The sequence below is a fragment of the Sarcophilus harrisii genome, chromosome 2 (assembly GCF_902635505.1).
Source record: "Sarcophilus harrisii chromosome 2, mSarHar1.11, whole genome shotgun sequence".
Classification (NCBI taxonomy): domain Eukaryota; kingdom Metazoa; phylum Chordata; class Mammalia; order Dasyuromorphia; family Dasyuridae; genus Sarcophilus; species Sarcophilus harrisii.
The window spans coordinates 29,682,755-29,700,321 of record NC_045427.1 but is presented as its reverse complement, the minus strand read 5'-3'; the positions used below and the strand labels follow the sequence as shown (position 1 = coordinate 29,700,321).

The 17,567-nt window shown below is 44.3% G+C and overlaps 1 protein-coding gene across 1 annotated transcript in view; it reads left to right on the top strand.

Moving 5' to 3' along the window:
- The window catches only part of TRABD2A (TraB domain containing 2A), a 53,997-nt gene that overhangs the window by 16,337 nt on the left and 20,093 nt on the right, over window positions 1-17,567 (top strand). Inside the window, exons 3-4 of the mRNA XM_031949761.1 lie at window positions 8,181-8,327; window positions 10,597-10,771. Of these exons, the coding sequence (XP_031805621.1) occupies window positions 8,181-8,327; window positions 10,597-10,771 (322 nt within the window). The remainder of the gene's footprint in view (window positions 1-8,180; window positions 8,328-10,596; window positions 10,772-17,567) is intronic.

Below are 17,567 nucleotides of genomic sequence, written 5' to 3'. Positions count from 1 at the left end.
TTTTTATAGAACAATAGTATTCCATTACATGCAGATGCCACAATTTTTACAACCATTTCCCAGTGATACAGCCCTATTTTTCTACTGATTTGCCATCTGGCAACTGGAAAATTCTTTGATTTTTTTTTTGTCATAACACAGCAGAAATTAACTTTTTTGTGTGTCCTGGGCCCTTTTGAGTTTGGGAAAGCCTATGGACTTGGTTTTATTAAACATACTTACAAGACTTTTTTTTTTTTTGCAAAGCAATTGAGGTTACTTGACTTGCTAAAGGTGCTAAATATTTGAGGTGATTTGAACTCAGGTTCTTCTTTCTTCAGAGCTGGTGATCTTTCCCCTGTGCCAGGTAGCTGCCCTATTTACAAGACACTTGCTTTATAACAACTCATCTCTGTGAATGACGCTTCTCAGTAAAATCTAAAGTAAGAAAAAAACGAGGTTGAGAATGATATTTGGTTACTTTAAAAAAAAAAACATTCTGAGAATAAGATTATTGGCTGACCAAAAAAACCCCTGAATCTAAGTTTGCAAGAGTTTTTTTCCAATTAAAATAACTTTTTTCTTCCCCCATGGAGCAGAGGAGAAAGTCAAAACCCTTGTAACAAATATGTATAGTCAAGAGACTTTTTCTTGGATTTCCAAACATTTCCCATCCCCTTTGAAGATGTCCTTGGCTTCCTAGACTGGAAGCTTCTTTATCAGTCACCCCAAAAGGCCTTTTCTCATTCCACCTGACTTTGGTGGCTGGGTCCATGAAGGAGGCTGAGAAATAAGAATGGAGACTTTGTGGACCATGGTCCTAGTGCCCTGGGGGAAGGGTAGGGCTTGGTCCGGCCATCCCAGGCGCTAGGGGGGCCTTTGTCTTGGACTGGCCCTAGATTAGTGGGATTGATGGAGCTTTCTCAAGCTGCTCTCCCAGAGAACTTGGACCACGTTGTATACTTTGCCCCCAAAGTATTTTTGATAAGGTGACTGAAATCTTAGGAATCAGAGAAAACTCACATGTTGATGTAATTTTCTAATACTCCCAAGGCTGGTTCAACATGCCCGGCTGGAGACTGCTGCTCACTCTCCTAGGCTGACCAATATGAGCTGCAAGAACTCTGTGTGAACAGAATCGCAATGGATTGAGTCAGAACCAGCACTCATTGCCGAAACACTCAAAATCGCACCAGTTGAACCCAACAAAAGTTCATCGCCTTTGCTCCAATGGTGGAAGACCCTTTTCTTAGGGTGGGCTGTTGCACTTTTGGTTAACTTTTATAACTGGGAAATTTTTCATAATGTTGTACTAAACTGTCGCTTTTTAATTTCTATCTCACTTTTTTAAAGTTCCAACTAAAATTCTACCTTTTACATGAAACCTTCCCCAACATCTCTTAGTTCTGGTACTTTCCTTCTCTTAATTATCCGCTTTATCCCATATACAGCTTGTTTGTTCATATTTGCTTACTTGTCACCCCCATTAGATTGTGAGCCCCTTGAGAAAAAGTAGCCGCAATCCCTCTTAATTCTAGTGCCTTCCCTGAAATTCAATTATTTCCGCTTTATGTGGGACACAGATTATATATATATATATATATATATATGTTTGTTTGTTGTTGCCCCAATTAGATTGTGAGCCCCTTGAAAACAGACATCCCCACTCCCTTATAATGCTAGTGCCTTTCCTCTCTTAATTATTTCTGCTTTATCCTGAACACAGCTTTTTTTGTATGCATTTGTTTGCTTGTTGAACCCCCAATTAGATTGTGAGCGAGGTAGATCCCATGGATTAATGTTCTGCTGGCGAAGTTACCCCAAAAGGTGAAAAAAACTCTAGAATGAAATTCTGAAGACACAAAGGGATATAATTCCAGTGAGAAGAAAAAAAGGGAGTTGTTTAAAACAGGCATGTATTGAGGGAATACTAATCACCTTTGATTACATTATATATATACACACACACACAGAGATGATGACTACAGAGAGGCAGGAAAATTCTACATAAATTATTGTAGGATGAAGTAAGTAGAGCCAATAAAATAATATGCACAATGACTTCAATAATATAAATGAAAAGAACAATCATGAAAAAGACCCTTTAAATCAACATCAAGTAATATTGAAGTAAAAATACAAATATTAATAAAAGAACAATCATGAAAAAATAAAAAATGTAATAAAGGCATATTAAAAATGCTTAATATCAATGTGTAAATTGTTGTAAAGAACAAGCATGGCTTGAAGAAAGAGCCCCTGTCCAGTTCTTTGGCAGAATTGAGAGGCTCCCTAAGGATCATGTCTTGCATTTTTTTTATATATTTCTCGGTTATTCTTTAAGATATTTTTAGTCTTTAAAAATACTTTCTATTTTATGGAATAGCTCTCTGGGAAGTTGCTTACTTAATAGTTTAGTTGGTAGATTGTCCAAATCTTATTTCATTTCTGTTTTCTTTGCCAAGGGGAATAATGTTTGGCTTGATCTGAACAAAACAAAGATGGTGGCTAAAATATGGATTAGGAGTTAGATTAGGAGATGGTAACAGAGCACCTAATTGCCTTTGTTGAATTCTGTATCACTTGGCTCAGATGAATTGCACTTTTGGATATTGAAAAAACTGGCAGATGTGATTGCTGTCAGCAATATCTGAAAGATTATGGGGATTGGGAGAGATGCCATAGAATTGGAAAAAGGCAAATATTGTCCTGATTAAAAAAACAAACAAAACAAAAACAGACGAAACTAGAGTCCTCACATCAAGACGTGCAAAAAACCTTTACAGATATATTATTTGGTCCTCATAATTTCCTCTGGGAAGTACGTGTTATCATTCTGACAAATGAAGAAATCAGGGATGAGAGGATTGAATGAGTTACCTGGGGTCTTGCTAAGTCCAAGACCAGCACCGTGGAAGAGAAAAAAAGGAGAACTGTACCAGGAGACCCCAGGAAGAGGAGAGAGACTGAAATACCCACATAGGACCCTCTATAACTAACATTTTCCCTTAGAAATTATTGAGTTCCCATGGAACCCAGTCCTTACGCCAGGACCTCTTGGGCCATAATTTGTAACCTGTTGTCAAGGTATTAAGTGATGGCCTAGCAAGTTTGGGAAATGAGGCCTTAATGGGCTCCCAGATTGTCCCCTTTTGACCATTTTAGAGACAAGCAAAAAAATAATGTGATTAACATGAGGCCCAACCTGCATTAAAACTATGATTTCCTGGATTCTTGGATCCAAGAATAGAAAATAATTTTGTCTTTTTTGAGAAGAAGAATAAAAGGATAATATGAGAGAACTGGGCTGTAGGAGTATTTAGATATTTCAGAAAATTGGGCTGTATTGTATAAGTGTGTACACATACACAATACATACATACACATACTTACATAAGGTTATGTATATATACCACCTAAGTATCCTCACACGCACACATATGTGTTATATATACATATACATATATGTACACATATATAAAATTAAAACTTCCAGGGCTTTGTCAGTATAAAAATCTCAGTATCGGTGGTAGGACTGGTTTAGAGTTTGGCTTGGACCTTCTCCAGCTATGACCCCTCCCTCCCATGTCTTCTTCCAGTGGAAGCTTAGGCCAATTATTTTCTGGTTCTCATGGGTGGGTTCATAGTTCAAAGGACAGAGTGCTGGCTTCGAATTCGGCCGGCCACTTACTACTAGCTCACTAGCTGTGTGTTTCTTCTTGATCTTTACCTCCCTTATTTGTACAGTGAAGGGGTTAGAGGCAGGTGGGTCACCGGACTCCAGACTTGGAGCTGAAAGGGACCCTGGAGCTCATTTAGTCCAAATACCCACTCCCCTTGTCTATCTGAAAAATGTATTCATTTTATTTATTCGTTCATTCGCTCTTTTATTTACTTATCTGCCCGAGGGCCAGCTCTAGGGCAAAGATGGCTGAGGCCAGCTGGGCCAAGTAACCTCCCTTGGCCCAGCCTCAGTTTCCCCAGCTGCCAAACGTGGGGAGTGAGACCCAAGCCTGGGATTCTCCCAAGCGCTTTCCGCGGTTTTAGGGGCCTGTGCTCCCTACTGTCAGGGGTCCCTGCTGGCTCTCCCTGACCTCGGGCCCGGGGGCTGCAGCCCTGTGGCCCCTCCCGCCCTCCTTCACCAGTTTCTCGGGGTGGAGCAGGTGGGGGCCGTGGCTGGGAGAGGAGCCCCTCTGGGGAAGGGGGGGCAGCTTCCAAGGCTGGAGGGCTCCCGGCCTGCGCCTGAGAACGCCTCGGGGCCATTACCATGACAAAAAGGGGACCGCTGACCTCGGCTCTCGGGTGGCTGGGGGGGGCGGGGTCTTCTCCGGGGTTAAGGGGAGGGGTCCCGGAGACTCGGCCCGGAAGAGGGAGCCCCCGGGCTCCAGGTGTTTTAAAAGCCGGCGCCTCGGCTCCAGAGGGGCCTTTGAGGCCCGCGAGGAGTTTCTTCGCCGGCTCCCACACGGTCCTTCTGGGGGCCTGAATGGGGGGCTCCGCGGGGAGCCGGGGGGAGAGAAAGGGGGAAAAGCCCCCCGCGCGCAGCCCCGCGGCCCCGAGGCCGCCGCCCCCCCCCCCCCCCCCCCCCCCCCCCCCCCCCCCCCCGGGGGCGGGAACAGATGTGAGCCCTTTGTGGGGTGGCCGGGGCTCCCGCCCCTTTCATATGCAGAGCAGCCCTTTGATGTGAGGGGGATGAAAGCTGCGCGGGGGAGGCCCCGCGGGGGGGCTTTGTCCGGGACAAAAGCGGCCTCTGCCCAGAGGCCGCCGCCCCCCGCCCGCGGCGCCCGGGCCCCTGTGGCCCCGGCCCTGGCGCTTAATCGATTTTTTCCAGGGCACAAAGGGAGAGGGGCTGGGAGCGGGGAGAGGGGCGTGAGGGGGGCGGAGGGAGGGGAAGGGGGAGCCGGAGGCGCCCGCCTGGCTTGGCGCCGGTCCCCGGTTTGGGGGCCCCGGCCCCGCGGAAACCGTGGCTCCCCCCCGCGCCGGCCGCGGCCTGAGCCCTTCCCCCGCCCGGCCTCAGTCTCTCCGTCTGTAAAATGGGGCTGATCCCGGCGCCTCCGTGCGGCGTCCGGGGGGAAGGGGCACGGCCTCCTCCCGGAATGGTGGGGGTGGGGCCCAGAAGGCCTCGCAGGGCCCTTTCCTGTCAGTCCCGACCGGTCTCCCCCCGGGTAAAGAAGGGGGCTGGGCCGGCTGCGGGGCCCACTGCGGAAGGGCCAGAGCCGCCCCGGGGCCCGAGATCATTCTGCGCCCGGCCTGGCAGGCCTTGGGCTCGGAGCTGGGAGGGGCCTCGGGGGTCCCGAGGGGAAGGCAGACGGATTCCGGAGAGGCGGCGGGGAAGTGAGGGGGAGGGGAATAAGCACGTATATGGCGCCTGCTGTGTGCTCGGCTCCCCGCTCTGTGCTGCTTGCAAAGTTATCTCCGTTGATCCTCACAACTGCCCTGGGAAGTTAGGTGCCATTATTATCATCCCCATTTTACATTTGAGGAAACTGAGGCGGATCGACCAGGGTCATGCAGCCAGTCAATATCGAGGCTGGGTTTGAACCCGCCTTCCTGACTCCACACCCGCTGCACCACCGGCCGCCGGGTAAAACCCCCAGAGCTGGGGGGGGAGGGGATGTGTTTGAAAACAGTGGTTCGAAACAAAAAGCATCAAAAACTTTTGAAGAGAAAGTGGACTGAGTGTTCCAGTCTTTCGGTTCTCGTTTCTTATTAATTCCTATTTTACCGTTCTTTGCTATGAGCTTATGCAGTAAAAGCTCTGGGCTGATCGGGCTGAAGGGAAAACTCCCTGCCGACCCACCCACCCATCGTTAGCGAGCTCACAGTGTGCTCCTCCTCCGGGGACCGCGCCCCAACCGGCCAAGCGGAGCCTCCCACTGGCCCTGGCCTGGAGGCTCAGGGGCCCTGTCACTGGGCGTGCGCTCTGAAGTCCCGGACTCGGAGCCCCGCCGGCCAGCGCTGGCCCTGGAGCCCCGGAGACGGTCCAGTTGCGCTCCATCCACTCCCGTCAGTGCAAAACGGAAGCGTTTCCCGGGCATCCAGCCGGGGAATGTGTGTCAGCACCGCAGACCGGGGTCGTGTGCCAAGTGGCCGCTGAGTGCCGGGCACCGGGGCGGCACCCGGAGTCCCGGCACAATGCGGCCGCGCCCCTGCCCAAGGAGATGCCGGTCGGGCCAGAGAGCCGACCTTGACAGTGTCGGCCGGCCGGCGATAGGAGGTGTGGCGGTGGAAGATTGCCTTGTTCCGCCGCTGGACAGATGGAGAAATGGAGCCACTGGAAGAGGGGTTGTGCTGCCCGCAGTGTGTTGTGGGGGGACTTGGATCTCTGCTCTTCTGGGAAGCGGGAGGCGGCGCCGAGACCCTGCCCTTCCTAGATACTTGACCCGTTGGATTTCCTGGGACTCTGGTGGGGGAGGTGCTTCCCAGGGGTCCGGCCTGCTTCCAGGGGTGATGGTTCCGTATTATTGGAGCCGTACACATTTGTACGCCTTATTTGTGCCTCACATGGATGGGGGAAGGGGAGGGGAGAGAATGGCCCAGGGCTTTGGGACTTTCTGGAAATAGCAGCTAATATTTATGTGGTGGATATTCCGTGGCAAACCACTTACAGATATTATCTCATGTGGTCCTTGCAGTATCCCCATTTTACTGCTGAGGAAACTGAGGCAGACAGAAGTGAAGTACTTTTCCCGGACCACACAGCTAGTAGTGTCTAAGGCCGGGTTTGAACTCGTGTTTCTTGACTCCACTTCCCAGTGCTTCAGGCCCGCCATCCACCCACCTGCTTCTGCATCCACAGATTGCCATTGGCTTTTTTTTGGACTGAACCTAGGATTTCATAGGTCCAGGGAATTCCCAGTGAGGAAGCTCACTTGTGTGTAGTTTGGCAGTGGAGTTCCAGGTATGAACCAGTGACATTTCTTATGAATTCGCCAGTTTTTGGTGAGAAAATTTCACTTTCCACGTAAGTAGGAGAAGCAGGGCCTTCCTTACCTGGGGACAGGTTAGGGGGATTCTGACCTTGCAGGCAGGCAGGGTCACACCTTTGAGGATTCACATTGGAAGGAAGCAGGCTAGAGCAGGAATTCTGCTCTTGTACGGGCCCCTCCCTTCCATCTCTTTAAAACAACTTAAATACTCCCTCAGGAGATCCTTCTCCTGTGACCATGGCAACCAGGTTGGGGACCATTCTGGGATGTGTGCTCTTGTCCCCCTCCTCCATCATCTCCCCAGTTGTTGCCCTTTCTGATTACCTGGCCACACCTGTGTAGGGATCTGGTGGTCTCTCCCATTAGTTATTGTAAAAGACCCCGATGTTGGGAAACATTGGAAGCATGAAGGAAAAGGGGCAAGGTGGGTCTATGCACCCTACCCACCATACCGTCTATGGTAACATGGAAGCAATGACTGTGACCTTGGACAGACCTTGGGGGAGAGTGGAGGAGAGAAGGCTCCGTGGGGTCAGGAAGAGTTGGACAAGAGTTGGAGCAACCCTCACAACTGTTAGAAATATGGCCTCCTGGAGGCTGCCTTCTGCCTCTCTTTGCATCCCCAGCACTTAGCATAGTGCCGGGCTCAGAGTACAGGCTGGGCGGTTGGAGAGTTAGTTTTTGTACTGCTGTGTTTGTATATGGAGAAAACATCCCATAGTGTGGGGAGTCTGGGGTCCCCCAGGCCTGGAGTCGAAAGGGAACATGCTTACTATTGTCAAGTCTGGAAAGATGGAGGGGCAGGTTCTGTGATATTAGAATGAAAGGGGAAAGAAGACTAGAAAGATGGAGAAGCAGGTTCTGTGATGTTGGGAAGGAAGGGAAAAGAACTATGGGGACTGACTATGGATCATAAGGTTGTATTTTATCTTTTTTTTTTTTGTTATTTTTTCACCTTTTGATCTGATTTTTGTCGTGCCATATTATAAATGTGGAAATATGTTTAGAAGAATTGCACATGTTTTACCCATATTGGATTACTTGTTGTCTTGGGGAAGGGGAAGGTAAGGGAGAGAGGGAGAAAAAATTTGGAACACTAGGCTTTGCAAGGAAGAATGTTGAAAACTATCTATGCATTGGAAAAATAAAATATTGTAATAATTATATTATTAGTAATAATAATGATAAAGATTCAAATCATGTCTCTCCTTCTCCTGGGCGGGGATCTATTGATACGTGGATCTGATTCCTTTGCACTTTGCCTGCTGTTTTCAGGTGATCTTTGCCTTGAATCAAACCCTCCTGCAGCAAGAGAGTCTGCGAGCTGGAAGCCTGCAGACCCCCTACACTACAGAGGACCTGATCAAGCATTATAACTGTGGCGACCTCAACTCCATCATTTTTAGCCATGATAATTCACAGGTGGGTCTGCACCCCAAGCCTTCCCTGCATGCTGCACTAATGCTCCCTTTTCCAATGGACACCCAGCTGTGACTCTGAGATTGCTCTTTTGAATGAAGATTAGAATCCCCAAATTCATAATCCACTCACTTCCCCTCCATCCACCTCAGCTTCACTTTGCAAAAGGAAAAAGTCTTTATCTGGTCTCTCTTAAATTTAAGTATTTTTTTATTATTTAATCTTTTTTATGATTAGATTATATAATCGTTTTTTATAATCACCCAATGGTGATTTTATTAGTAAAGATACTTTGCAAATGAAGAAACTTGATCTTCTGATCCAAGTCAGCATCTTATTATTGCTTAGCAATAAGAGGAAATCGAAGGTTAAATAATTTGTCAAAGACCAGCTACTCTGGATTTGAACTCAGGTCCTCCTTACTCTGAACCTGTCACTCTGTCCACTGTGTTACTGAGCTGTTACTTGTAGTGTTAGAAAATTGCCTCAGTCATTGAGATGTTAAGTGACTTGTCCAGGGTTGTGCAATTAGTAAGTCTGAAGCAGGATTTGAACTCAGCCCTTCCTGACTCCAGGGTCAGCTGGAGGCTCCAAGGCAACTTCAGTGCCGTGACTGACCAATCATAAATTAATGGGATGATAGGATGAGAGACAAAGGGAGTCTCTTGCTCATCATGTCAGTCCATCCAATCCCCTCATTTCTCAGGCTTTTTTTCAAAGGTACAAAGATAGAGAGCGAGCTGTAGTTTGGTCTGGGATTTCTCCCATTTCTAGAATCCTTTTTAATTAAGGTTGGTTGAGGAAATGCACTTGAAAACCTTCAGTGATTAAATAGACATGTCATGTAACTGAGGTTGATGGCTCCAAATTCCCTCACGGGAGGGGGCGGGGCAGGCTGGATATTACCCATTATAGACCCTTGATGGTCCACACTTCCTCCAGAAGCTCTCTTCCTAGGCGAGTTTGGCCAGAGCTAAAGCCAGCTCAACAGACACCTTCCTATCTGGACTCCAGATACTTCTGGAGTATCTGGTGGCTTTGTGGTTTTCCCTGGGTCTCCTTGGGGACTTAGCTTGGGATCTTTCCATCTCTTACTTCAGGCTGGCCCTGAAGCATTAGTCAGAAGTCTCTCTCAGGAGTTAATATGAAATTCATGGCAAAAGGCCTGGCTCTTGCCACCTTCTCCTGCTGTTAATTTTTGATTTGCAAGGTTGTGTGGTGTAGTGGTTAGAGTGTTGAGCTCAGAAATCACCCTGCCTTGGACCCTTCTCTGGCTGTCTGATCCTGGGAAAATCACTTAATTCCATTGTGACTCCATTGACTTGTCAAATGAAGAAGTCGGATTTTCTGTTCTTTATGGTCCCTTGTAATTCACTTTGCTTCTATGTTCTATCACTAGCAGCTGAGAGTCCCTTTGAGGGATGTAACCTTGGAAAAATAGTTCTATACTAAAAAAATAATTATATATATATGTATGTATATATAATACAAATATTTATTTACTATATTCTCCTTTCTTACTGTATCCTTCTCTGCTCCCTCTCCTAGAGAGCCATCCCTTATGATAAAGAATAAAAAAAGAAGAAACAAAAGAAAGTTCTATAAAACTAACCATATCTAAAAAGCCTGATTTTACATGTATCGTTCCACACTTGTAGTCCCCCCTCTCTTTAAAACAATGAACAGAGTCTCCTTTCTCTTTGTTAGGGTCAAGTAGGAGCCATTAAGTTTTAATTGTTTTATAGTTGTTCTTTCCACTTATCCATTGTTAAATCATGGCATATATTGTTCTTCTGGCCCTGCTCGCTTCATTTTGCATTGTTTTAATTGTTTCATAGTTGTTCTTTCCATTTATCCATTGTTAATCGTGGTGTATGTTGTTCTTCTGGCCTGCTTGCTTCATTTTGCATTGTTTTAATTGTTTTATAGCTTTTTTTCCATTTATCTTGTTGTTAATCTTGGCATATATTGTTCTTCTGGCCCTGCTCGCTTCATTTTGCATTGTTTTAATTGTTTTATAGTTGTTCTTTCCATTTATCCATTGTTAATCATGGTGTGTATTGTTCTTCTGGCTCTGCTTGCTTCATTTTGCATCAGTTCCTACAAATCTTCCCATGCTTTGAATTCCTTGAATTTGACCTTTCTTAGAGTACAGTAATATTGCATTACACTCTTAGGATTTGATTCTGTGATCCCCCCAGTGGTGACTATTGCTCTTTACGGAGCCATGCTAACAATCACATATTTCTTAAGAATTTTTTTTTACACACAGGTTCCCAATTTCATTAATGCTACCTTGCCGCCTCAGGAGCGGATCACTGCTCAGGAGATTGACAGCTATTTCCGCCAGGAGCTCATCTACAAAAGAAATGAGCGAATGGGGAAGCGAGTAAAGGCCCTCTTGGAGGAGTACCCTGATAAAGGCTTTTTCTTTGCCTTTGGTGCTGGTGAGTTTCAGACCTTCATGTGTGCTGAGAGATTCTACCTCTGACTTTCATTGGGGATTAGCCATTCATTCTCTTATATTTGCTGCTTTAGTCAGGAGCTCAGTTAAATTGACAGCTGATAGCCTCTCGCTGATTTGAAAAACATATTTTTGGTGGAGGTAGCTTACTTTCATTCATTGGATGACAGCCCCTTGTTGTTCTGATGTCTCTAAACAAATTAACAAAGTTTTGGCCAAATATTATCAACTAACGGTCTTTACCAGTTCCCGGTCATTTTGGGAAATATCTTTGGCAGCTCTGAGTCTCCTTCCTGCCCCTTCTTCCGCCCAGAACCTGGACAGTTGGGGTACAGGATCCCAAAAGTCAACAATCTTGGGAGAAACCAGATAGTGGTGCCAGAGAATGTTTTGGGTCATTCTTATTCTTTTTCTGAATGTGTATCCCTTACAAAAATTTGGCACAAAATCCAAATCAGAGTGGTTGTTGGAAGACCCTTTTGTGTTTTCCATATTTTTAACTTAATATAATTATTAGTTGATTTAATTTCAGTAAGTTAAATCAGTTAATTCAACAAGCATTTATTAAGCATTCATTATGAAAGAATAAATGTGTGAATGAAAAAAGTGTTTATTAATTGCTTCATACATGGCAAGTCCTTGCATCTCTAAGGTAGGCTTTTTATGGAGGGACAAAGAAAAGGTGAAACAGTCTCTGCCCTCAAGGAGCTTACATTCTGTTGCAGGAAAGTTGAAGGAACAAGCAGATAAATAAATATAAAAAGACACAAAGTAAGTGCAAAGTAATTTCAAGAGTAGGTATGGATGGGGAGGCTTACTACCACTGGCCTCTTTAGCTGGGAATTGACTGTGTAAGTTTTATGATTGCATGCATGGTTCTTAAGTAGACTGTCTACAGAATTAGATATAGCAGGAAGTATTCCTCACCTGTGGCAGCCATGATCTATCCAGGTACCTGGGAACATCCTGAAAACTGAGCTCCATGGATTTTCTCCATCTGGCTTTCTACAATGGATGCGTTTTTGTGGTTGGGAGAGCCTTTTTACATGGAAGCAGTGCCATGGAGGGGTGTGTGAGGAGAAAGAGAAATGAAGGCAACTTGGTCTAGTGGATAGAGAGCTGGCCTTTGAGTCAGGAAGACCTGTATTCAAGTCTTGCCTTTTTCTATGTGATTTGAAACAAGTTATTTAGCTTCTCTGGGATGCAGGCACCAAACTGCCTCAGTTGCAGAGAAAGTGCCAATCTTCAGTGGTGGAGGGGAGTTTCTTATACCGATTAAATCATAGGTCTGGTGTGTGTGTGTGTGTGTGTGTGTGTGTGTGTGAGAGAGAGAGAGAGAGAGAGAGAGAGAGAAAGAGAGAGAATGGCAAGAATGTCAGTTTAAGTTAAGTTTTGGGCCATTAAGCATAATACATGTCTTCCTTCCCCCCCCCCCCCCCGCCCTGTTTTCAGACCTCTTCAGGGACCTTCTCCTAGAAGCCCACTGATCCCCTTCCCTCACTGATCTCTGAGCCGTGGGCTGCTCTGTGAATGTCAGTTTTTACCTTTGCTGATCTCCTCTTGATTACCTTTGTATAATGGAGAACCAGTTTTTGGCAACTTTTCAGATTATTTCTATTACTGTTATTTTTTGCTCCTTAACTGACACTCCCTTCTCCTCCATCCCCTACTATTCCTTTGGGCTTTTATCTAACCATATGTTTTTCTTAAGATCCCATGTTAGGGGTAACATTGGATCACAGGCTCATCTTCTAATCTCCCTAACAGAACCAGGGAATTTTTAGTGATTAGAATGATCTCGAAGTCATTAAACGCCAAGTGTGGTATCCACTATACTACTTAGCTGCTAGAGTAAAAGGACTTGGGTTTGAATCCTCCCTCTTCTACTCCTATTTGTCTTTTCAATCTTTACTTAATTCAATTCAGACTCTCTTTCAGAACTTTTAAAAAGCAGTCCCACAAAATAAGAATTTTATATGATGTAAAATGAATTGATTCCTTATTAGAGAAAGCTAGTTTCAATTTCCTGAGAAGGAGCCATGATCTCTTGCTGGAATACAAAATATGATGAAGATGTGCCTTTAAAGGTATCTAGTGCTCAGCTTGGAAGAGAAGAAAGCTTGATCTCTCCTAGATGAAAATGAAGATGATTTCAGATTTCCCCATCCTTGTACTTTGCACCCTGCTTGTCTTGCTTTGAGTTCCCTAGTTCAAACTCTCCTCTCTTACCCCTTAGACTGCTAACAAGTTCCTATAATGCTTCATTGCCCCCAGTCTCTTCTCTTCTCAATCTGGTCAGATTATTCCTCCTACTGAACATCCTGGATTATAAAAGTCCACTACTCAAAAAGCTACCATGATTTCTGATTGTTTAAAGAATCACATCTCATCTTTTGACTGACCATCCAAACTTTTCACTGTCTGGCTCCATCCGACTTTCTCAGCCTCATCCCAGACTATGCTCCCTCACATTGTCTCTGCCTCAGTCAATCTGAACTTCCATACCTCTCATATGTGTGGAGCCACGAGTTTCTGTGTTCATTGTTGTTGCTGATTGCTGTTATTCCCTGGAATAGAAAACTCTCTTCCATTTCCAAGTTCAAGAAGAGTGCTCTCTTCCATTTCTGAGTTCAAGAAGAGTGCTCTTTTCCATTTCTTAGTTCAAGAAGAGTTCTCTCTTCCATTTCTAAGTTCAAGAACAGTGCTCTCTTCCATTTCTAAGTTCAATTAAGGCTTAGGTCAAATAGTTTTTCTTCCATAAAACATGAGAGAGCACTGTCTCTCAAATTACCCTAGAGATTCAGATGAAATATTTGTAAAGTGCTTAAGATGATGCCTCACACATAGTTGGTGCTTAATAAATGCTCATTTCCTTCCCTTCTTCCCCTGTATTATCATTATTGGTATGTCATGGATGGGGTGCTGGATCTGGAGTCAGTGAGACATGGATTAAAATCTTACCTCTGGTGCTTATTAGTTATGTAATCCTGGAAAAGTAATTTACTCTCTGTTGTTCAGTCTTTCAGTTGTGTCCAACTCTTCATTAGCTTGGGATCATACTATCCATAGGGTTTTCTTGGTAAAGATACTGGAGTGGTCTACTATTTATTTTTTTAGCGGATTAAGGCAAACAGGTTAGGTGAATTGCCCAGGCTCATGCATCTACTGAAGCTGAATTTGAATTTGGGTCTTCCTGTCTCAGGCCCCGAGCTCTGTCTCTTGTCAGTACCTCTGATACAGAGATAACACCAAGCTGCTTAATCTCTATCAGTTCTAATTTCTTTCTGGGGATTAAAATAGCAGATGCCTCACAGGATTGTTAACAAATCATCAAATGAGACAGTATTTGTAAAATGCTTTAAGGAATTTGTTGTTGTTATTAACTTTCAGATAGACAGAGGATTTGACTTCAAATTCCTTCACTTTGGAAGCCAGTTGGCTTCTCTATTACCCAGCCAAATTATTTAATCTTTTGTTTTCCATTTCCTCATCTGTAAAATGAAGGGCTTGACACTAATGATATACAGGATCTTTTCCAGCTCAAAATCTGTAAGCCTAATATTCCATGATCTCTCCTGATGAGAAGACAGATTTTCCAGGAAAGGAATCTCTCCTGTTTTTATATGTCCCATGGTACCTTACAATTAGTGGGTCAATAGTTCATAATTATTATTCCTATTTTATAGTTGAGGAAACTGAGACTGAGAAAGATTGTAACTTTCTGAAAATCACACAGCTAGTAAGTCTCTGAGCATGGATTTGAACTTGAATGTTCCTGACTCCAGATCAGGTACTTTATTCACCAAAGCACCCATATATCCCTTTTAAAGGATGTATACTGAATGATTCCCATCAGGTCTGATTCTGTAGTGAGTTTTGTAGTTCTACGATTTTAAAGAGGGATCCCCCAAACAGCTTAGAGGGCAGTTTTTAGGAGGAATTGTCTGACTATGACACAGAGGTCACCTGGGAATTAGACTTTTTCCAGATACTAAATGGTATTCCAATCCGAGAGCTGGAAAATTGCTGAAAATTTCATAAATGGGAAGACTCTCCTATATGGGAAGTCAGAGAAGCAATGTGACCCAGTAGTTGGATTGCTGCCCACTTGGAGCCAGTAAGACCTACGTTCAAATATAGCCTCAGACACTTATTAGCTATATGATTCTGGGCAAGACATTTAACCCAGTTTGCCTCAGTTTCCTTATCTGGCAAAAATGAGCTGGCAAAATAAATGGCAAACCACTCCATTATCTTTGCCAAGAAAACTGCAGATGAGTCACGAAGAGTTGGACTTGACTGAAAAATGATTAAACAATAATGATTGTGGAATCCTAGAAGATGCTAATCTGCTTTGGTAGAGGGAGTTTCCTCTCTGGAAATGAAATATGGCCAGTATACCGAATATACCAATGAAATCAAGCCTTCCCCACCTTTAAAAAAGGGGGCTGGTATTAAATTCTTTTTAGAGGTATTTCTGTTAACATTGCCTCCACTTTTGAAAAATTTCAGAGCTTCAAGGGACATTGGAAGGCATATAGGCCAATGATCTCTCATTTTATAGTTGAGGAAAATGATGTTTATACAGGGATGGTGACTACCTACCTGGCTTCATAGCTAGGACACGAGGGAACCAACATTTTAACCCAGGTCTCATGACACTTAAGTATGCTATTTTTTTCAGCCATTTTTATTCTTCAGGAACACTATGCTACCTAGGAAAAAGTAGTTTTTTTTAGAAAATTCAACTTTGCTAAGACTTTCCCTACTTTTAGGAAAGACATATTAATTTCTGAAATCCTCCCTTCTGAGGATGGTTGATGTTGGTGCTAAGCATAAACTGTGGCCAGGATAGCTGTTTGTAGTCTTATGAGCTTTATTATTTTAAGCTGGCTAAGAGACACTTCTCTTTGAAAACATTTCCAAATTATTTGGGCCTGAAGATGAAGTTTAACTTGCACAGAATAAGATTATAAACACACATTTTCCTGTTCTTGATTTTAAGTAGTGTATGTGAAACATTGGCTTATGGAAATGTTTGGAAAATTGTACCCTGTGTTGCAGAAGGCGAATATTGGAGATGAATTAGTGGAAGGGATTCTGCATTTCGAAACTGTTTTCATTTGATTTAGAAAGAGACTTGGACTAGAATGAGAATATCTGGGCTCACGTCTAGGGATCTTAATGGCTACAAGCTCCATTTGAGTCTGTGGTGAAAAGGACATCTGAGATATCATTAAGAGAGACATTGCTTTCTTGAATCTATTTAACAGACATTTTTAAAAGTACCTACTACATGGCACAAAGACAAGAAGAAAGCAGTTCTTGCCTGCAAGAAGCTTCTATTCTTCTAATTGAAAGAAGGAGGAGCTAGCACCCCAGAGGAGGGCAAGCAGGACAGTGAAGGGCCCTTGGGTCTATGTCTTTGGGAATCAGTTGAAGTAACTGGAGATATATACGTACACGCACACACACACACACACACACACACAGAGAGAGAGAGAGAGAGAGAGAGAGAGAGAGAGAGAGAGAGAGAGAGAGGGAGAGGAAAAGAGAAGACTTGGGAAGAGCACAATAGCTTACTTTCTTTTTTGTTGTTGAAGCAATTGGGGTTAAGTGACTTGCCCTGGGTCACACAGCTAGGAAGTGTTAAGTATCTGAGACCAAATTTGAACTCAGGCCCTCCTGACTTCAGGGCTGGTGCTGTATTGACTGCACCAATCAGCTGCCTCAGTAGCTAACTTTCTAGGGCTGAAGGGCTTGTCGTTCTGTTTGGCCTCAATGGGCAGAATCAAGAGGAACAACAGGGAGAAGGTGCCTTTCATCTTGAAGCCCCAGGTTTTCTTTGCCATGATACCCTTGTTATCCTGATCCTACCACAGGAGGGAAAGCATGGGCTTTGAAGTTTGGCAGGGAGTGGAGAACCAAAAGTGTTCATCTGAGGAGATGAAGGGCATGTGTAGATCAGCTTAGGCCCACATGGCACATGGGTGAGACCGGGCTTTTAATGTGCCCACAGATGGCCAAGTGCCCTAGCAAGTCACACTGACCAGCCAAGAGAACCATTTGGAAGGTCCGCAGGAGGACAGAGGGATCTGAAAAGGTGTGTTGGAAGAGTCTGATCTCATCATCTTACAGATAGGGAAACTGGGGCCTGAGGGGAGGTAACTTGTTTAAAGTCATAGAGCAGAGAGTTTCAATCTAGGTCTTGTGACTTTACATCCAAGCTCTTTCTACTGCTCTTATGACTTTCCTGTACAACTCAAAAAACTAGAACTTGTGGGAACAAGCAGGACCTATATCCTAGGTCCTACTCATCCTACAAAAGCAGTTCCCAGGGCCGGCAGCTTCATCCAGACTTCCCCTGCCAATGAGGACTGGGATATATATATATATCTATATATCTATATCTATATCTATATCTATATATCTATATCTATATCTATATCTATATATCTATATATATATATATATATTTGGGTGTCATATAACATCTCTCCTAGGAATTGATCATGCTCTACATTGAATAATCTAGCCTTATTCTTCTACCAGATTGTAAGACATATGAGGGCTCATGAGGCTATGGGAAGAAAACTGGATCTAAAGTCAAAAACCCGGAGTTCAAACGCTACCTCTAATATTCCCTTTGTGACCTTGGATAAACCAATCAGTGGGCCTCAGTTTCCTCATCTGTAAAGAGAAATTCCCACAATTTTGTTAAACTTCTCTCTGACTGTTACAGGGCTCTGTATACAGCAGGTCTTTTATAAATGCTGAAT